Source organism: Gambusia affinis, linkage group LG06, assembly GCF_019740435.1.
Source record: "Gambusia affinis linkage group LG06, SWU_Gaff_1.0, whole genome shotgun sequence".
NCBI lineage: Eukaryota > Metazoa > Chordata > Actinopteri > Cyprinodontiformes > Poeciliidae > Gambusia > Gambusia affinis.
In genome coordinates this window covers 14,950,107-14,970,353 of record NC_057873.1, presented here as the reverse complement: position 1 = coordinate 14,970,353, position 20,247 = coordinate 14,950,107, and the positions used below count along the sequence as shown (strand labels likewise).

Genomic DNA, 20,247 nt, shown 5'->3' with positions numbered 1-20,247 from the left:
TCATATCTAGAAAGTCCCAAATATCTTTTAACAGCGAAAGGATTTCCACGGAGGGTGGAAAAAAAAAAGAGATATATAGAATACAAAACGATGATGCCATGTATTTCCTGAAAGTGTTAAGCTATTGTCTCTCTGAAAAAGTATGTGGGGAGAGGGGGGTAATGGGTTTGTCACATTTAAAAATTTCAAACTGTTTCAAGGTTATTACCACAGCATCTTAACTTGTCTAAGTCTGAACTTAAGGTCTTTATTTAAATCAAGGGGTAAAAACTACCTGTTTGATTAATAATAACTATATTATTTGTCAATATATTTTATGTATATTTGAATATTACTGATGATTTTGATGATGGCCGTTGAGAAAATGTTTACTGCTTGTTTCATAAGTTAGTGTTTTATTTTTTTATCATGTAAAGAACTTTGAACTGCTCTGATGCTGAAAAGTACTACACAAATACACTTATGATTTATTATTTAAATGATTAAATACAGGCCAAATTAAAGATAAATGAAAAAATATTTCATTATTTGAGCCATTTGAAATTGGACCTGCTGGTGATGACCTGGATCATTGTCCAACTATGAATTTATGGCTCTGCCAATTAAAACAGGTTGTCCTAGTTCACACTTTTTGTTGAACATTTATTCGAGACAAAATAAAAACAGAACTAATCTGTAAGCTGAGCTCAACTATCTAATGACTGCCTTTACAGCTCAGTCGTTGATGCCCCAAGTTGTCCTTTAATTATTTGTTTAATATGAAACTGAGCTCAATTCCTCTACCATCTCAGCTACTGCAAGCATTCAGCTTGCCAATGTAAGCAAATCTTCATCAGTGCAGACAGAGCATCTGCATAGAGTGGCATAGAATTAAGTATTGTTAATAACATTGTACTTGTGTAGCACATTTAAAAATAGCAAAACAAAATCTGGTAAAGTCATATGCTATTAAAGCCCAAACAAGCTGGACAATGGTGGGATTGAGATATAAGAAGGGAAAAAAAAAAACAAAAAAACAACGAGAATTAATTTTTTCTCTTTGGCTCCCAAAATATTTTTTAATTTAAAATGATCGATTTGTCTCAAGTGATTTTATTTACAACACAGTTACAATGTTTGGCACTAAAAGCATACACAGTTAAATAAATGAACAGTCAAATATTCATGCGTTTGTCGAAATAAAGTTTTACATGTTCAAAGAAGTTGGGCAACGTTAGTAAGACAGTATGAGCGTGCAGCTCAGGACAACTCACTGAAGTTTAAATCTACATTATTCCACACAGTATTTCCTTTCCTCCCCAGCTTTACCGGTGAGATGTCTTGAGTAGCATTAATCTGTCTGATGTGCAAATACTTTTTATTTGGTCAGTTAGATTTGCAAGACTGCTAACTATAGTCCTACCCAGAATGAGGAGATGTTTTTCCAACTTATGCTCTTCAGGAATCCTTCACATATACTTCTTGGTTTGTAAAACGAAACGTGCTGTATAGAAATAGCCTTTGATATTAGGCTACGGGATTAGAAATAATAGCGCAAAAAAACAAAACAACAACAACAACAAAAAAACCTCAAACACATAAATCTGAAAATGTACAGATTTACACAAATCACAATAATAATAAAAATTTAAAAAATTGTATAACATAGATATTGATCTGTCGCTTTGTATTATACTGTTGATCAGCTTTGGAAACAAAGTGCAATTCAGCAGAGTAAGTCTTAGCCTGCTGATACGATTTATCAGTTTGAGCAGAGCGCTAGGAAACAAAGGCACAAAACCTGTTGTTTTAAAGTATTAATAGCACTACCAATGGTTATCTTAGCAGCTTTATTTCCACAAGCTTTCATTTTGCCCCACTGAAGAGTGGAGAGTCAGCATACAAAAGCCCCAACAATCAAATCAAAGAATTGGCATAAGTGTTGTAAACAGCAAAAAGGAAGATTTGTTGTAGATAATCGACACTGAGTTTTAAAATATACGTCCCTTGAATAATAAAACACAGAAGGGTCTAAAGTTGCTCCTCGTCTCCTTACTTTTGTCTGATAATACTCATAGCTGTGTTGATGTGCAGCAAAGAGACAAGATACTTTATAGTTTGGCGGAGCTTCATATTTTATGTCCTACATTTCACCAAATAACTTGGTTCATTTGAGATGTAGAGGGTGAGAACACACTCTCAGTGTATTCATCTTCCCATTAGGGAAAAAAATGAGTCATAACAAAAAGACCTCACTGCATTGAGGTTCATAAAAGCCATAGTCAGTGGGTCCTCCTTTCATCTAGACACAGTTCACTTTGTTTGATTAGAAGTAAGAGGAAGAAAAATTAAACCACTGGAGCACACATTCAGCTCTAGCAGCTATTTTAGGCATTTTTTTTTTTTTTATCAGCTGTTTTTAGGTGGAATTTCCCTTTAAGAGGCAGCTCAACTGTCCGTCTACCTCCGTGGGCCAAGCTTATGGGTCCAGCCTAAAATCATTCTTATTCAGCATGGCTGACCTCCACCCTCTACTCCACAGCTCTGGACGGGCTCTGTCCGCTGTCTCCCAGTGCTTTGACCGTGCTCGCCCGTCCGTTTCCCCGCAGTCACTTGATGCGATGGCGCACCAGTGAGGACTCGTCTGTGATCTCCCCACGGTCACGGTGCTTGCAGGGCAGCACCAGCAGCAGCAGCAGGCCGATGAGGATCAGGGCGCAGACTGCCACCAGGGCGTAGGAGATCACCCACAGGACGGGCTCCTTCAGTATGCCGCCGGAGCAGTCTGCTGCCACGTCTGCTGCTGAGAAGGGCCCACCGATCTCTGAGAGAGGCTCTCCGTCACTCACTGCAATCAAAAGGTGAGACAGCTCAGAAGCAGGAAACCCTACTATCACCAAAAAAAAAAAAAAAAGTTAAAGATGTTACTGATGAATAAAAATTAGAATCCAATGATCGAAGAGAAATGGGGCATTTTATAAACAAATGCAAAAGGAGATTCCCTTATATATCCTCTGCAAACTATATGATATTTAGTAGATTATTGTGATAAACAAAATGTACCAAATAATGCCCTGGCAGCTTCTTAAATAAAGTTGTTAGCTGGAGGGTAATATCCTTAGGTTCATGTTTAAAACTGAAATTCCTGGTTTCACAGAAGCTCGTCTATAGGCCGTTTGTCTGTGCTGTAGAACAGAGAGGAAAGTCGGCAACTAAATGTCACAAGCCTGCATCCTCAGCCTTAAGCCAACATCTGTTTCAAGTGTGTTTGCTTAGTTTCAACAAGCCGGTCTTTGTACTTTACAACGTGAACAGGAGCCCTCTCCAAAGCTCATACAAACACAAAACCAAACTATTCACCTCATTTAATACCTGATGCAGCACATGAGCATAACTTGCTAAAAACACCTGGAGGTGGATTCTGCACATGGGACAAAGTTGGCTGAGTGGCTTCAGGTCAGCAAAGTCTTACAAAGTGTTGGTCAGTCAACCTGAAATTAGAGTCTGCTTGTGGACTGGTTATTAATTAATCCAAGTCTATTCCGTGTCTTCCTAAAGTATTGATATCCCTCAAACTTTCTGGACTTCAGCAACAGGTGAGGTGGAAGGAAAATTAAACTTGATAATATATTTTTTTTATTTACAAATAAAAGTTAGAAATATATGGAGTCTTGTAGGGACACAAAGAATTTTCTTTCTTATTGCATTTCCTCACAATAGGTTGCATCCACTTGCAATAGTATTGTATCTACTAGTCCGTTCATAAGGTAAGATGAGTTTTACTGTCCAAAGTTACAATATGAGTATTTAACATGTACGTTAACGCAGTTACTTGCACAGATTTTACTCATTTTAAATAATATCTGCACATCTCTGCTCTTACAAAATTTTCATTATTCTTATAAATAGTTTATTGTCTTTAAAACACACATTTGCACATGTTGTAAATTTTTTTTTTATTGACTTACCTATTGCACATTAATTTGAAATGGACTAAGCTATTTTTAATAGCTATTTTATTGTGTGCATGTTTGTTATATTCTCTCATCTTTATGTGAATCCATGTGCTTCGACAGCCTGTCACTTTGCAGCTGTTGCACCAAAGTTTCCCTATTGTGGAACAATAAAGAAATTTCAACAATATTCTATTTTTTCATTTGTGAGATATTTTAAATTTTATGTGTTTTTCTTTGGAATATGAACACACCTGCAGGTAAAAAAAAAGAAAGCCAAACTATTTGGACTATTTTAAATTATCTTTATGGGGTAATGCTGCCCTCTCCTGACAGCTTTAGTCAGTAAAGGGTCTGATTATTAAGCAGGCTTGTAGTCTGAAAGGCCCTATTGTTATGTGCAGGCCCATTTCCAGCTATCAGTTATTTGTCCACTGAAATATAATATACAAACAAACATGAACACTCGATTACCTGATATATATTGGAAACACGTTTCCACTGAGGATCTTTAAAGGTGTACATATGTGCAACTTTATATTGACATTTCCCACTGCGGAAATGTCAATATTGGACAATATTGGAAAGATTGGACTGATGTTGATATGCAATAGTAATACTGCTGTTATGTAATATTTACCAATGTTTTACTTCATCTTATTTTTTTATCCGATTACTCAATTAATCGTAAAAATAATCAACAGACTACTCGATTACTAAAATATTTGTTTACAACAGCCCTAGTTCAAAGTCACTGTGGGGGGAATTCTGTGCGGAAATGCTTTGCATCATTAGGCTGCCACTGAAACTTTTCTTGAAATGTTGCTACTTATTAACCTGTCTTTAAATTTTCTTTTAAAACATACTTAGAGAAGAAACAAATAAGTTGAATAATTTCAAGAGTGTAAAAACCATTATGAGTGCACTTGTTTACATTGCAACTTTTATTCAAAACATATTAACTTGTTCTGATTATACCAAACTCAGAGGGCAGACATGTGTCTTCTGACTTTGAAGTTTAGCACACATGATCAATAAAAATGAGATACCAGGAATAAGTCCACTGGTACATGATTACCAATTCGATATATATGCTAAAATTTGTCATTCTCACATCTAAATAACACTAAAAAAAACCCTTCTCATAATAAGCTGTGATTCTATTTATAATGAGTGGAAGTCTTAAGTGCATAATTTTCTTACCTGCACAGCTGCTGAGTGCAAAGCCCAGTTTCTTCTGGGCGCGGTCGAACACAACATAGAAACCTTCCATAACAGTGGCGCCGATCACCAGGCCGTTCGATGATGGGGACATACCGAAACGGAAGCATTCCAGGTCGTTTTCTGTGTCTGTGATTGGCTGGATGTAAAGCTGCAGAACGGCAAAACAATATGTCTCGTTAGTCTGTTTGAGACTGATGTGGGCGAAAGGTGGAGCTGGGATTTTAATTTCTGTGCATATCTACCTGAGGCAGGATGGTAATGCGGAAAGACTGACTGGTGTTGGTGGCTCTTAGGTAAATTGAAAGTTTTGGGAAAAGCTCCATGGGGTTCTCGTCCTTCTTCCAGCATGCAAGCTTGGTGCCATCCCAAAACCCTGAAGAGAAATTCTCGATCTAAATCACAGAGACAGAGGAAGACAGAACAGAAGGTCACTACTGCACCAAAGCCGGTTTTGATGTTGTCTTTCATCTATATCAGAGTATACTCGAAGTATTGCTGAAGTTGATCTGGAGTCTCAAAAGGCTAAAAAAAACAAAAACATAAAGAGGATTGCAAATGGCCGTCTGCATGACGGCGAGACAATTATTTTCCTAGCAGAAAAACAATGAACCCTTCTACCTACAACTACTGCATCCTTAACAGTGAGTGTGTGCTATCCTCCTCAGCATCCCTTTGCTCTGACAACATGTTTCATCATTGTCTGTGAGAAGAAGGCGGCGTACCCGAGAGCTGCGTATGATGGCTTCAATCACCGCATTGAAGACATTGATAGGAAGTCTCAGCATTGTCGTCCCGCTGTCAACTATGGCTTTATCTGCATTATACTGAAAGAAAGAGACCAACAGTGGGTTTTTTTCTTAGTTCAACAGGCTTCTCTGGAGTGCCTTGAAAAAACAGAATAAAATACAAGGATGAATTTTCACAAGCAGGTAAATGTAGCTGACTGCAAGTCAGCTACATTTATAATTGTCCTACTGAGAATAAAAATGACCATTGACATCATCCAAGTAGTACAACTTTTTCTACTTTAGATATAAACACAGTTTTTTTTAAGCTAGAGGACAACTATTGTGTGGGATCATATGCTGAAATAAAGATGTGTAAAAAAAAAAAAAAAGCTGAAGTTGTTGAAAACCTTTTTGAAACAATTTTTCTTCCATTTTTTCCTCTATTTGCAATTTTGAGATCTTAGGTCTCCATAACAGTTATTACACAGAGTCTAAATGCCAATGAGAGTTATGTCCTGTCATCACAAATGTAAATATGTGGAGATTGTTAAACTCTACTGAGACCTTGACTGAGAACTATGTGCTTTGGACATGTGAGACTTTTTACCAACCAACGTTCCTGGTGTGTCTAATGTGAAACCAAGGATTAACATTTAGAAATTCTCACTATTAAGTAGGGCAGAGGAGCTGTGATGATGTGGGCCTGCTTCTCTCCCAAAACATCTGGGAACCCCAATTAATTGTACTATCTACAAAAGAATAAAAAAAAAACTAATTATATAATAAGTAAGGCATAAATACATTATAAGGAAGGTAGAAAACATGTAATTACTAGTAATAACTATAATTTTGACCAAACAAATTTGCTTACATTTTGACAACTAACTTACAGCTCTTGTGTGTGTATTTTTGTAAAATATATTCAATAAATGTAAGTCTCTTTCAGTATTAGTTGCCCATAAATCACGCTCTGCTTAAATTTCAGGTCCCAGAACAAATCTGCGTATCACAACCCAAGTTTGTTTCATAAAATCCAAAGTGTTTCACTTCAAGTGAACCGACTCTGTCTTTGTTGTCTCTAACCACTGTGACTTCTCCTACTACTGTTCTAATCTATTAGCAATTTTCTGAAAACAGGCCCATCTAAGACATGAGTTTATTCTTCAAAATGGGTCAAAGTAAACAGAAAATGCTTAATAAGAGCATTGCTCCAAAGAAGAATATACCAGATAGTGACGAGAGCATTGGGATTTTATTAAAAACCTATTTCTCAACAGATATTTTTATCTTATTCATTAAATGCACTAAAATTAAAGTTAGGAATTTTTCAGATTCTTTCAGTGTGACATGATGCTGCTAAAAGACAAGATGGCTTTTTTATTAGGCTTTTAACACATCTTTACCAGGAGCACCAATAAATGTGGGTGGCACTTTATATTAAAGTCAGCGACAGTACAGTTAGAGAATCAATACAGAGTTTGATGTTTACCTCCTTACAATCCAGATTCAGACTCTGGTCTCCAACTTCCAGTTTCAAAACTTCCACTTGGTAGTACCACTCCTCTACGATAGGCGTGTACCAAATCGACCCTCGATACAGAGTTGGTTCAGCTCCACCCATTATCTGCAAAAAAATAAAATAAAATTCCAAAAAACCACAGGTTGATCCATCTGCTCACACTCTGGCACAGCATAATGCATAAACACACAGGGACCTCCTGCCATCTAATCCATCTGTCAGCATCAGAGGGTCACATGATGGAGATGCAGCATGTGAGGTAGTGAGGTTGTGTGTGCAACAGAGACAGACCTGCTCTCAGCAGGAAGCCATCTTAATTTAATGAGTCACTCTTTAACCAGAGTGGGCATCCAAAGGGAAAATATGCTGACACACAACCACATCAACTATTATGTTTTTAAGACGCACTCGGCTGCTCTGATCAATTAGTGTTAAATCGTCATGCGAGTAGAAACTGCTGAACAGCATTTCAGTGTTTCAGTGCAACTTTACATTAAAAGAACAAAAATCCCAACTCAAAAGTGCAAACTCGAAGCTCATATCAAAATATATTTTAATGAGTAATCCGATTCCAAAATTTATTAGTATATAAAGTATTATTTAGACAGACTTCTCCGGAGTCGTGCCGGATACTTACAAGACTGCCAGCAGGAGGGTCGACTGCGCTGCTGGCTGACAGTCCAGACCCGCACATTTGCAGGGAAAAAATGTCGGGAATTCCCAGCTGCTTCACCACAGAGTTGAAGAACGGCTCCACGGAGGAGTCGGGCTGATCAAGAGACAAGAAAGGCATAATCAATCACCATCTGTCAATTTAAATACTGGAACAAAAGCTTATGCATCATCTGGAGAGAATCGTCTTACCCCTTGTTGGGGTTTTATGTTATGCACTAGAAAGCATATAATTGTGAAAATGAAGGTGTTTCCATTTTCTTAATGTATAAAAACTAAAACAGAATAGAACATATTTGAATTAAACTTCTTTTACATCCAATACTCGTAAAAGATCTAGTGCAATAGACTACTTTTAGAAGTTACCTAATTAGTGAAATTTCCACCTGTCATAGAAACAGGCGGTTTTTCCGTTTGGAATACATATTGAGAAAAACACAATCATCAATAGCAGACCACTGTAGATCAAGACATGTAGTAATGAAAGAAAGCAGTTGTTAAAAAAAAATGTTCTGACCAAAAAGAACAACCACAGTATGTGCATGAGCAGCAGGTCCAAAACAAGAGTTCTGCCCTTTGACCAAACAACGTCCTCTCTTTTGGTCACAAAGTTGTTCATGTCAGTTTTGTGTTATACCAAGCATGACTAATAGTTCTCAGGCAAGTTGAACCTGATCTTTTCAGAAACAACAAAAGCACAAAGTGGTCAGTGTGAGCATATCTGCTCTTTGGTCACTGGCATTTGATCCCAAAGGTTACTGCAGTCAGCTCAGGTAGAAAGAATCTCTTGTGTTGGTCCCAACTAAATGATCATGTCGAAGAAAGCCAACAAGGTCAAGCAATTCGGATTTTGTCACATTTCACTTTTACAGTGCTGTGAAAAAGTCTTTACCCATTTAAACTTTTCCAGTTTTTTTTAAACTTTTCACTTACACTTCAGATTATCAAACAAACATGAAAATCAGACAAAGATGGTGATGGGGATGACAAATTCTGCAAAGCAGAGCAGGCCAAGATTCCTTCACAGTGACGTAAAAGATTAATTACTGGTTATCACAAATAGTTGCTGCTGCCAAGGGTGGAACAACCAGTTACTAGGTTTAGAGTATAATTACTTTTCAAAAGTAGACGGGTTGGTTTGGATAGTTTCTTTTCGTCCTTCAATTAATTAAACCATCGTTCAAATACTGCTTTTTGTATTAATACAAGTTATTGTCTGACATTAGCATTTGTACAAATGACACAAGAAAGCAAAAAAAAGAAGAAATCTATAAGAGAAAATACTTTTTCACAGCTCTGTATGCAAATTTTAGACTCCTGAATGTCTCAAAAAGGAAGCAAGTTATCTGTATCAAATTCCTTCAGAAAATACATAATGATAGAGGAAATTAGATTAAACCAAATTTAAAAAAAGTTTTTTAAGAGAACAAAGGAGAGGCATCAAAGTACAGGCTGCTGTAAATGAATCAAGAAAATGGAAGCATTCTGTTGTCATGTGAAACATCAGTGACTACGTTAAGATAAGATCTCACACTGCAGTTATGCGGAACCGTGAAAGATATGCAGAGCGGGATCTTCCGCAGTACCGCACGGAAGACAAAACATTATATCAAGCAAATCATCTTCCTTTGTACAGCTTTTTATTGTTACAATACCAATCTATTTTTAAAGTCATTTCATACATTATAAAGGCTTTATGGCATCATTCCTAGCCTATTTAACTGGAGCCGCATACTGAAACTGTATCTCTCACTGTCAAGAGAAACCGACAGAGGCCGCAGCATCCAGAACAGCTCTTGTACGTAAATTAAATTGGACACAATCACAATATTAATGCAGACAATGTACTGCTAATAGCTGTACTATCCAATTTATGTAATTGATTCTGACCATTTTATATCCAACTCAACATTGTGTGCATTTATGTCTTCCTAGAAGCTAGGACCGAGCCTGACGGGACAGTTGTATGCTTGTTGTGATCTGACTGCTGTTTATCTCCCTGTTTGAGACATATTTATAAAAGGTCTTAGTGGGATAAAGTTAAAGAGTCTGCATCTCACCCGTGCCAGCACTGGGTAGGCCAGCCCCAGGATGCCTTGCCAGTTGATTCCAGGTAAGAAGAAGCCGTCAGATAACTGGATGGCAGCAATGTTGATAGCAATGGTTCCATTTGGGCCCTTGGGCAAGGAGAGGAGATCAGTTCCCAGAACACCTTCCCAGTTGCCTTGTGTGTACTTGACAGCTACTGAGCGACCAGTTGACTGGAAGGTACTAGAGCTGGGGAGAGGAAGGAGACAGACAGCTCGAAATAAAATTGTGTTGTTTTTTTTTTTTTTTTTTAGACAAAGAGTAAACATTAAGACAATGGAAAAAAAATCCCAAAATACCTCAGATAAAGAGCAAAAATTGCAGTTGCATTTTAAGACTTTAAAATTTAAAGTTTTTATTTCTGATCATTTTGATTATTATTGTGGCTTACAACTCATGAAAGCACCAAAATATAATTTCATAGAAAATTTCCAATATTAAAGCCAATAAAAAAATAGAGTTTTCCTACTGAAATGTTTGTCCATGTATTACAGTATGCAAACTCAATACTTCATCTGATCTCCTTTTGTATAAATTATTAATCAATGTGGTATCGCATGGAGTCGATCAGGCTGAAGCGCTGGTGTCTCATCTTCCTCTTCACAACACACCATAGTTTTCTCCATGTGTCTTAGGTCAGGGGTTAGACACAGTGATACCATGGTAATAAACACACATATTCATATTTTTGGTTGTCTGGGCAGGTGCCAAACCCTGCTGGAAAATGAAATTAGCATTTTGATAAAGCTTTTCAGCAGAAGAAACCATGAAGAGCTCAAACATTTCTTGGAAGTGAGCCAACACCAGCAAAAGACTTAGCACCTTAAATCATCACTGACTGGAAACTTAACACTTGAGCTCAAGCAACTTGGATTCTCTAGTCTGTCTCCAAATACTGGGACCATGATTTCCAAATGAAATGCAAAGTTTTACAAAATCTGAAATAAAGACTTTGGCTTACTGAGTCCAATCTTTATTTTTCTCTTGGCCCAGATGATGCTTTTAATATCTCTGGTTCAGTAGGGGCTTAATACGATAAATGTAAGAGTTGTAGCCCATGTCCCGCATCTGTGTGGTGTCTCCCACTGCAGTCCATGCTTACTAGGCTGTTGTAGTCCCACAACTTCTCTACTTTTTGATCACACTTTTTTCTTTCACTGAGCTTTCCACTAATATACTTGGATAGAGCACTCAGCGTCTGTCACTATGCTTTTTTGTGGCTTTCTGTCTCCTTCTGGAGGGAGTCAATGACTGTCTCACAACTATCAAGTCATTCTTTACCATGACTGTACAAGCCATAAAGTGGATATAACATAAAGTTTCTGTATTAAAAACAATGTTTATTTTGGTTGTTCTATTCTTGCTGAGAACCTGAGTTTTAGGTTTCCATAAGCTGCAAACCATAATCATCAAAATTAACAGAAAGAGAGTCTGCAAATATATCTCTCTGTCTGTTATGTATTCAGAAAGCAAATGATTTCCACTGAGTTACCAAAATAATTCTCAGAAGCGCATGCATTATTTCTGTGATCTACAATTGTAGTGTTGTGTTATTTTCAGCAGCATGTGAATTTTGCCACACAAGGTGTTTGTGCCACTCACAGTGCAGTGTTGAAGTAGCGTGTAATGAATGGGTGTGGAGCAGCAGCCACAGCAAAGTTACTGCTGCCTGTATCCACCAGGATGTTGAGCTGAAACACACAAGGAAGAGTTTGCTTTAACAACTGATACAAGCTGCACGTCCTTACATAAACAACTCATAAAACAACAGTCAAAAAATGATAGCGGACGGAAGCAGACAAGACTTTTAAGTTGCATTATATTTTATTTAGAGGCATTAAAACAGAATAAGAAAATCTTGTCTTAGAGTTTACTGTAAGTTTGACTTTTTTTCTGTTGGGCGAAAAAAGAAAGATTAACTTGGCACGTTACTCTTCCCGCAGACTCCGCAATCACACAAACTGCTGTTAAGCCTCACACAGACACACACACACACACACACACCAAATACAGCACACAGACTGTGACATAATTACTCTCTAATGTGCTATCTGGGAGACGAACAAGACAGCCTCGAGCGCCTGACATGACCGTATGACCCAGCCAGCCGTTTGGGTATGTGTCATGTGGGGAATGGCGAGGAGCAGTGGATATAATTCTGTCTTCCAGGCATCAAGTCAGCGAGCATGAACTAATTAGCCAGTAGAGTTCTGTCACCTCCTCGACTAAAGCACAGGCCAAATCCACAGTCGCTGAAAAGCATTTCTTGCCATGACAAGGTCCCACAACCACCTGTTTCCTCCCACATCTAAAACAAATTTGCCGATCTCTACAGGCTGTGGAATCTTTAGCCCTTCAATCAGCAGCAAACAGACGCAATCGAACTAAGATCAGTCTTTTTCTACTGTAAACAGAGTGGACTAGCAGGAAGGAGCCAAAAATGCTAAAAGGGCTGAGCGTCATGCCAGAAATAACTTCCTCATGCTTTGCTCCAAAACTTGTTTCATGAATGCTTCCTTATCGTTAAGCTAAGGTGTGTATTCATACCCTGTAAAACAATGACATAAAAGATCAATCATGATATTTTTATTAACTTGTTCTTGCAAGGCTTTGTTTAAGCTTATGGGTTTCTCCTTACTGGGCTGGCTCTGGTCCCATAACCATAAAATTTCCCGTCATCGCCTTGTCCATGGCAGCAATCCACTGCCTAAACAAGCCAAACAAGCCTGACTGGAAAATACTTGTGAGGATGGACAGTAAGGGCATTTTTATTCGTCTCCATGTCCCAGCTCCCGAGCCTGAGGCAAATCTCTCTCTCTCTCTCTCGCTTTCTCATCGCGGCAGCCTGCAGTTGAACACTCACTGCCTAATTGGCAGCGGCTCCGTGGTGGCAACGCGCATCTGCTACCTGTTTGTAGCAATTAGCAGATGTGAGGCTCTCCGCAGCCTCTCTCAGCCCGGCTGTGCCACATGTTAACAGATGCAGCAATTAGAGGCTGATTTGAATAGCGCCTTGTTTAACACCGCGGCCCTGTAATCACATCATGATTTAGTTAGTATAATACCGAGAGTGTGACCCAATCGTACTGAATTACAGGACATTCTGGCAACAAATAACCAATTTAAAACAAAGTGGATTGAGCTCCGCTGGCGTGAATAACTGATGTTAATGGATTTGCTGTAATTATGCCAAGAGAAGCAAAGTTTATAGGGCTAATCTGGGCAGAAATATCAAAAGGTGGTGAAACTGCTTTTTTCTTAGCGTTATAATCCCATCTATGTCACATAATAATGACCTTCCTCACAGTATTCTGGTTTTCAGAGACACTGAATCTTGGATTTTGATTATCTGTAAGCCAAGAAACAAATGCTTAGTATCTATAACTATAACCAACAGAACAAGCAACATTTTTAAATCAAAAACCATTTTTTCTAAAAAAAAAAAAAAAATTAAAAATTGAATAAATAGACATGAGCTCAATAGCATATCTATTGTTTTTTAGTTATTCAGCCAGCCGATTGGTGGAAAGTGCAATTATACCCATTCAGCTTTTAAGTGTTTCAGAACCCTTGATCATTCATGCAATTTCTTTAAAATAAAAAAACCTCTTTTATGTACGGCTTGCTTGCACAAAAAAATCTTATTTTCCAGCATCCTATCAGATCGTTGTTTGAAGCAAAAACTAACCCCCAGTCGGCAAAGAGAAGTGGCTTTGCAGTTCATTACTTTTATTTGCAAATGCCACATCTGCGTCAGATTTACAAGTGTATCACGAACATAGTTAACATAATTACATAGAACATAGTTAAAATCTATGTATTTAATTAATCAAAAATAACATGTTAAAGTATGTATTCTACCAGCAAAACCCAGAAAGGCCCAAAGGGACCAAAGGGAAGAATATAGGTATGATATGAAGATGGAAAAAGAGAAAGGAGGGACACAAGGAAAGGAAGTGAGTGCATGAGAAAGGAAGGAAATAAGGGAAAATCAAAAGGACATAAAAAGGACAGAAGGCTGTAGCACTAATACAACAAAATAAGGAGTACTGCCAATAAGAGCCACTGTAAGACTATACAACACAAACCAGTCATGTAGGTTCATTTCCTAAATCTGTCATAGTATTTACTTTTCACCCTGTTCCTTGGGTATTGGTCCAGAGAAAGTAACCTGAAACAGGTGTTTGTTCACCTGTCACATCACATAACACAAAGGTGTAACTACTGATATCACACTGGTCTCTACATAGGTGGACTGGCTAATGTAATTAATACAAAAAAAAACCCACTGATTTCCTAAGGCCTCAGTGTGATCTGATGGTTCCAATTTTCTTGTCCACAGTGACACATAGGAACTAATTTGTGTGGTCTTTTGTTTTATTTCTATTAGTAAATATAACAATTGTTGATTACAAGAAGAGAAACCAGCTGCAGGTTTCCTCTTTTAATCCCATGCCTTCATCGAAGAGAAGACATTATGAGATTATCCCTTTTAATGTCCCTAACCTGACTTTCTTTTAGCTATACTCAAAACAATTAAAAGTGCATCACATCGGAGAAAGTGGTGTTTATTGAGATGTTTAACGTTGAAGATTTAACCATGAATTGGAAATGAACTAAAATACAACAAAACCAAAAACAGATTTTTTTTTTTTTTTTTTACGGTGCTTCTATCACCTGCTGGTTGATTTTAATCCCTGGTTAATTAATTGCTGCGTGAAATCTTTAATGCTTATGACATCCAAATGTAGATTGTTAAACATATTTTGAATCAAATTGTTTGATTTCTGTTATGAAAAGGCATGGGCTAGCTGGATACAGAAAGAGATATAGTGTAATACCATGATGCTGTGGTGGTTTATTCAAGGTTTATACAGGGAGTAACTTTTACCAATCCATGAATATGCAGGGCAATACTGCATATGTCTGAATCTATCAGCGCCTGCCTATTAAGTGGAAGGTGAAACTATGAGGAACACTTGGGGATTTTATGAAAGACTCACATGACAGTACTGTAAGTGTGTTTTTCCAGTTATCTAATAACCGTTTATAAATAACTTTTCTTTTGTCTCGCCATCATTCAACTAGAAAATGTTTTGCTTTTCATCCACTCTAAGAAGCCCTGTAGTAATTCAGTGTTGCTTTTAATAGATTATAAACTGAGAAAAAAATGAATTATGAATGCTTTGTATATTCAGATAAATGTTCAAAACTTGATGTTCCTCATATTTCCTAAAAGGACAGTTCTGATTTATCTGTCATGTTCTCTGTAGCCTCATACCATGTAGAACTGATAAGCCTCTATGAGCCTGAGAAACTAAAGCTTCACCACAGGAGTCTTAAAAGCTCTGATCTGTTTAACTTGAGAGGCCCGGGGGCAACAGGTCAACTTACTAATGAGATAATTCACCTTTGGTTTAAGCTCTGCTTCAAACGCTTCCACTCAGAGCACAATGGCAAATCGCTGCCACCCCTAAGGCCTCATGTATTCTTAATTCCCCACTCGTGCACATTTAGCCCCTCTTAATCATTAACATGATCTTGTTAGGCACTTTACATTACTAGATGAATAAAATGATGACAGATTAACCCCTGGCAGAATTTCTTAGCAACTCAAAGAAATGAAGCAGGAGGTAAGGATGGCCAATTACCACACAGTTTATTGGTATCGAGGGGGAAAAAAAGAATCATGATTAGCATCAGCAATAATGTAATAATCACAATAAATTGTAAATAATGCTGGCAAAACCCCCCAAAAATGTGGTTAAATCTTGTTTTGGATTACTGCAGTGGTTGTTTGGACTATTTTTCCGCTAGTGCTGCAATGAGATCTTTATTGTAAGCTGTTTACTTTTCAAAATATTAATGAATACATTAATTGTGTTCTGTTTAGCAACAGAGTTGCAGCTGCTCAATATATAGTGTCCCTTTTTCATAATAGTGTTTATTTCTGTGGGACTCTAGATGTAGGCTACAATTAACAGCTAAAAATTGAGGGTATTTTTTCATGTAAAAACATTTAAACATTTCCCTTAATTTATTTTCTTTAAAAATGGTGGATTGGTGATGATGCCTATGGTTGTCCCTTAATTAAAAAAAAAACAAAAAAAAAAAACAAAAAAAAAAAAAACCTGCTTTTATTTTCCTCTTTTTTTTCCCAGTTTAAAAAAATATGTCCAATTACAATGCAACGTAAATGTACCCTGAATTTCTCATTTTATTTAGCAACACAACTGTGGCTTATTGCTACAGTTCTGGTCCAAAGTTTGATTGATTTGCTTTGAGAAATCAACCAAACACTCAGTTAATTAAGAGTTTTCAAGTGCTAATATACAAAACGTCAGCTGATTTGTTCAATTAGGACATAGTTATTTAGCCTGGGCAAGATTCAGAAATGACAAAAAAGGATTAGAAATATTTTATATCTTATTTTCAGGATTGAGCATAAATGTTTAATTTGAAAAATATTCCAAGCAGGATGGGTTTTTGTTTTAAGGCAGAATATCCTTTGTTACTGTGTATAATGGGGAAACTATATTCTACAATAACAAATGTGGTTTAATAAATCGAAGTCAATGGACACTTATTCTAATCCCTAAAAATGTATAACATTGATCAAAGATGATTGAATATTCGGTGTCGATGCCTTGAACAAAGCATAAAATTAGGCACATTGTTGTGTCATAAAGTTTCTCAAATTTTAATATAAACTGAGAAATATCCATTCGAATTTTAGCATTATAATCCTGCAACACTCCTCATTTATAACCTGCAGAAATGATCTTGGTATCATTTCAGATAAATTTGTCTGTTTTGACACCCAAATCTTTTTGAAGATTTTGTTAGCTTACGTACCAAGCTAACAAAAAGAGCTATCCCCTGCTACAAGGGAATAGCTCTTATTTTTTATTTAGTTATTTTTTTTTTTACAAGTCTTCGGCTGCTCTTTGCTCCATGGGAGCCTCATAATCCCAGTCAGCTGCCTGGAAAGAAACACTGGTCCTCACAGGCAGCATCATGTGAGCGCATGTGAGTGGGAAGCTGTAGAATACCTTACAGACCCCAAGGCTAGTAAAGCCAGCTGCAGCACAGCTCTCGCTCAGTCTTACCTTAATGGTCCCTGATTAAAAAGGCTAATAAAGTCTCATAATAAACTACGGCACTCTTATCATAAGCTATTCCCTTCCTTCATGTTACACTGAAATAATTATCATTCAAGTACGTTCAATAACTCGCATAAGATAGTGAATGGACCGAGAGCAAGCACCATATCATTAAAAGCAAAGTACAATAAACTAAGTAAAAACAACACCTGTTAATTCAAATGAGGCATTAAACAAATATTTACATTTTGTGAAGGGGATACAGTACCTTTTGGCCAGGAGTGCCAATAGACATCTCTATGTAGTAGCCTCTTCCAGAGTCCCCATGCAGGTTGTTGACCATGTCCAGAAAGTTGACCGTACCGCTGGGATCAGAGGCCAGCGAGAGACCCTCTCCATCTGATTTCAGCGCTACCACCCGGACAGAAGACAAATTGGTCTCAGTGGTGAAATTATATTTCCCCGGATAAATTTTCAGCGGTATTGAAAAGTAACAGTCCGTCGCTCCGAAACTGAGACTAAAAACAAATGCCCAAATCGAAAACAAAGTAATATTTGCCATTGTTGCGGCCGTTTTTCCCCTCTAACGTTAATAACTGAAATAGTTACGACGAAGTTGTTGCTCAAACTTTGGCTCCTGAAGTTTTCGGCTCTGCTGTCATGTCATAGGAACAGCAGCTGTGTTGTTGTCGCCATTATGGAAACGGAGTCTTTTCTTCGTCATAAACAAACCGGACATGCTCCCAAGACAGAAGATTATGTTTGGCAATAAAAAGAAAGAGAAACTTCTCGCCGTCGCTACTTTTATCAAAGTTTCGCCTCCATCCACACCTCTAATCTTGTTAAGTCTGATAATACAGAAGAGGTGGCTTCCGTTTTGTTACTTTCAAAGTAAAGAAAACACGACGCTTACTGTTACGTGATGATACAGAAAAACAACCTTGAGAAATATTATTTCTGATATCACAAATCGGATACACATGTGTGTCTAATAACATTAAAACTGTGCCGCTAATTCGTTTGCACTTTGTGTAAGTTTCTAAACCTGAAATATTTAGATTTTATTTTGAAAGGTAACTAAATGGACCGTTGATCTTATTTTTACAGCCTTGATCCCATTGTTTTCACCTTATCTTACGAGATTGGTGACACATTATTTCAACAAACTACTACTAGGCTGTTTTTGTAAAAGATAAACTAATATATTCAATGTTATTATTTGCCTTGCGCGGTGGCGCTTATTTAACAACAACCACCACTTCATTAAGCACGTTTTAAAGGGTATTTCTTTTCAAAAAGATTTTCCTTTTAGAACAGGACGTTTTCGTTCTGTTATTGTGTCCCGAAGAAAAGGAAAAACACACCATTTAAACATATTGTCTGTGTGACTGGTTGAAGGCTACACATTTTTAGTCAAGATAAAAGTTACCTGAAATTTGGACTTTAGCATTGGAAAGTATGAGGATTCTTAATTCTGAACTCAAAGTCTAACATCGATGGCATCGATGGGTCACTTCAGCCTGCAGCCTGAAGTGACCCAAATTCGATTTTTTTTTTTTTTTTTTTTTTTTTTTGCCTGTATATGATATTTTCATGACAGTCTTAACAACACAGATCGGACTTCTTCTAATGCGACCCAGGATACTTGGATGTGTGGTTCTAAATCGATACATATATAATCTTTTCAAATGTGACCTGAATCTGTATGGCCAGATCGTATTCGTCCAACCTGAACGTCATTGATACTCGACAAACGTCACTATTCTGCGACCTGATACGCGTAAGCGGGAAGGAATCATCAGCCATGGTGGACGACATTGAGGACTGAGTTGCTAATGAGCTGGCTCCTGTCGGACTTTAAAATTGTAAGATATGCTCCACTATTAGTATCCACATTTACATCCGCAAACACTGAGCACTTCTTCCTTTTTAGCGGTTAACGAAACCCTGTGTAACGATATGTTTGACGTTTTGCGTATGCGGGACACTGTGTTAGCCGTTTACGGGATATCACAAGTCGCATATATTTGGAAGTATGAACGACCATGCACATAACAAAATCCTTTTGATTTAATGGCTTTTCTTTTGATTTTTGCCATTTACTTTGACTATAGGTACTAATTACTGAATATACTCTGCTTCTTTGGTTGTAACAAAGTGTGAAGAATTCCAGTGGCAAAACAAAGTTTAAAAAAGATTAAGGTATCATTTTTATATTTATTTCAGTTTAAGACATCAGTAATTATGTATTAAGTATGCAAATGTAAAACGAACTATTATCACTTTTAGTGGTAGTAATATTTACAAATTACTTGTGCTTTTTTCAGCACACCATACAAAGTTTTTCTTTAAATTTTAACCTTTTTTCTGATGATGCATAATATTAACTGAATAATGTGCGTCATAGAAGAAGTGTAGAGTCTAAAATACATTTGTAGGTGCAAAGTGGATGTGTCACTGAGAAATGTATGTAAAAATCAGCCAAGTTATAGCAAAAAGCTCTATTGAGATTGACATGGTTAAAATTAAATTTTCTGTCTTGTCTTGGTTATTGAAAAGATTAAGCAAACAGAAAGAGCATGAAATTCTGCATTTTTAATAATCCAGGAAAATGACTGATGATGCAGTATAGATTTGGTCACAATTCTAACTTGCTTGTTATGAGTTATTTGTTCTCCCTTGAGGGTAGAAGTAATATGTAGTTGTGAATTGGAGGCAAAATAATGTATGCTTTTAAAAAGATTCTAAACAAAAATCTGAAAAGTGTGATGTGTATTTGTTTTCAGACCACTTTACTCTGATATTCATGAAGTAAATCTACTGCAGCCAAATGCCTTTAGGCGTCAGCTAATTAGTAAACTGAGTAAACAGTCCACCTGTGTATAATGTAATCTCAGTCTAATTACAGCTGTTCTATGAAGGCCCTTACCCTTAGAGGTTTTTAGGGAACATTATTGAACTAACAGCATCACAAAGACCAA

At 37.1% G+C, this 20,247-nt stretch overlaps 1 protein-coding gene across 2 annotated transcripts; it reads right to left on the bottom strand.

Moving 5' to 3' along the window:
- Nucleotides 1–1,029: 1,029 nt before the first annotated feature.
- Nucleotides 1,030–18,713, bottom strand: bace2 (beta-secretase 2). 2 transcript variants are annotated; one of them, XM_044118636.1, is made up of 10 exons: nucleotides 18,696–18,713; nucleotides 17,535–17,677; nucleotides 11,766–11,854; nucleotides 10,136–10,352; nucleotides 8,041–8,172; nucleotides 7,374–7,508; nucleotides 5,879–5,980; nucleotides 5,399–5,548; nucleotides 5,136–5,304; nucleotides 1,030–2,827 (listed from the first exon to the last, which is right to left on the bottom strand). In XM_044118636.1, the coding sequence occupies exons 2-10, from the start codon at nucleotides 17,607–17,609 to the stop codon at nucleotides 2,589–2,591; spliced, it is 1,308 nt and encodes a 435-aa protein (XP_043974571.1). In that variant the 5' UTR covers nucleotides 17,610–17,677; nucleotides 18,696–18,713; the 3' UTR covers nucleotides 1,030–2,588. The 2 variants fall into 2 exon arrangements, with proteins under 2 accessions (XP_043974571.1, XP_043974570.1); XM_044118635.1 differs by lacking the exon at nucleotides 18,696–18,713 and having other exon boundaries at nucleotides 17,535–18,136.
- Nucleotides 18,714–20,247: the final 1,534 nt, after the last annotated feature.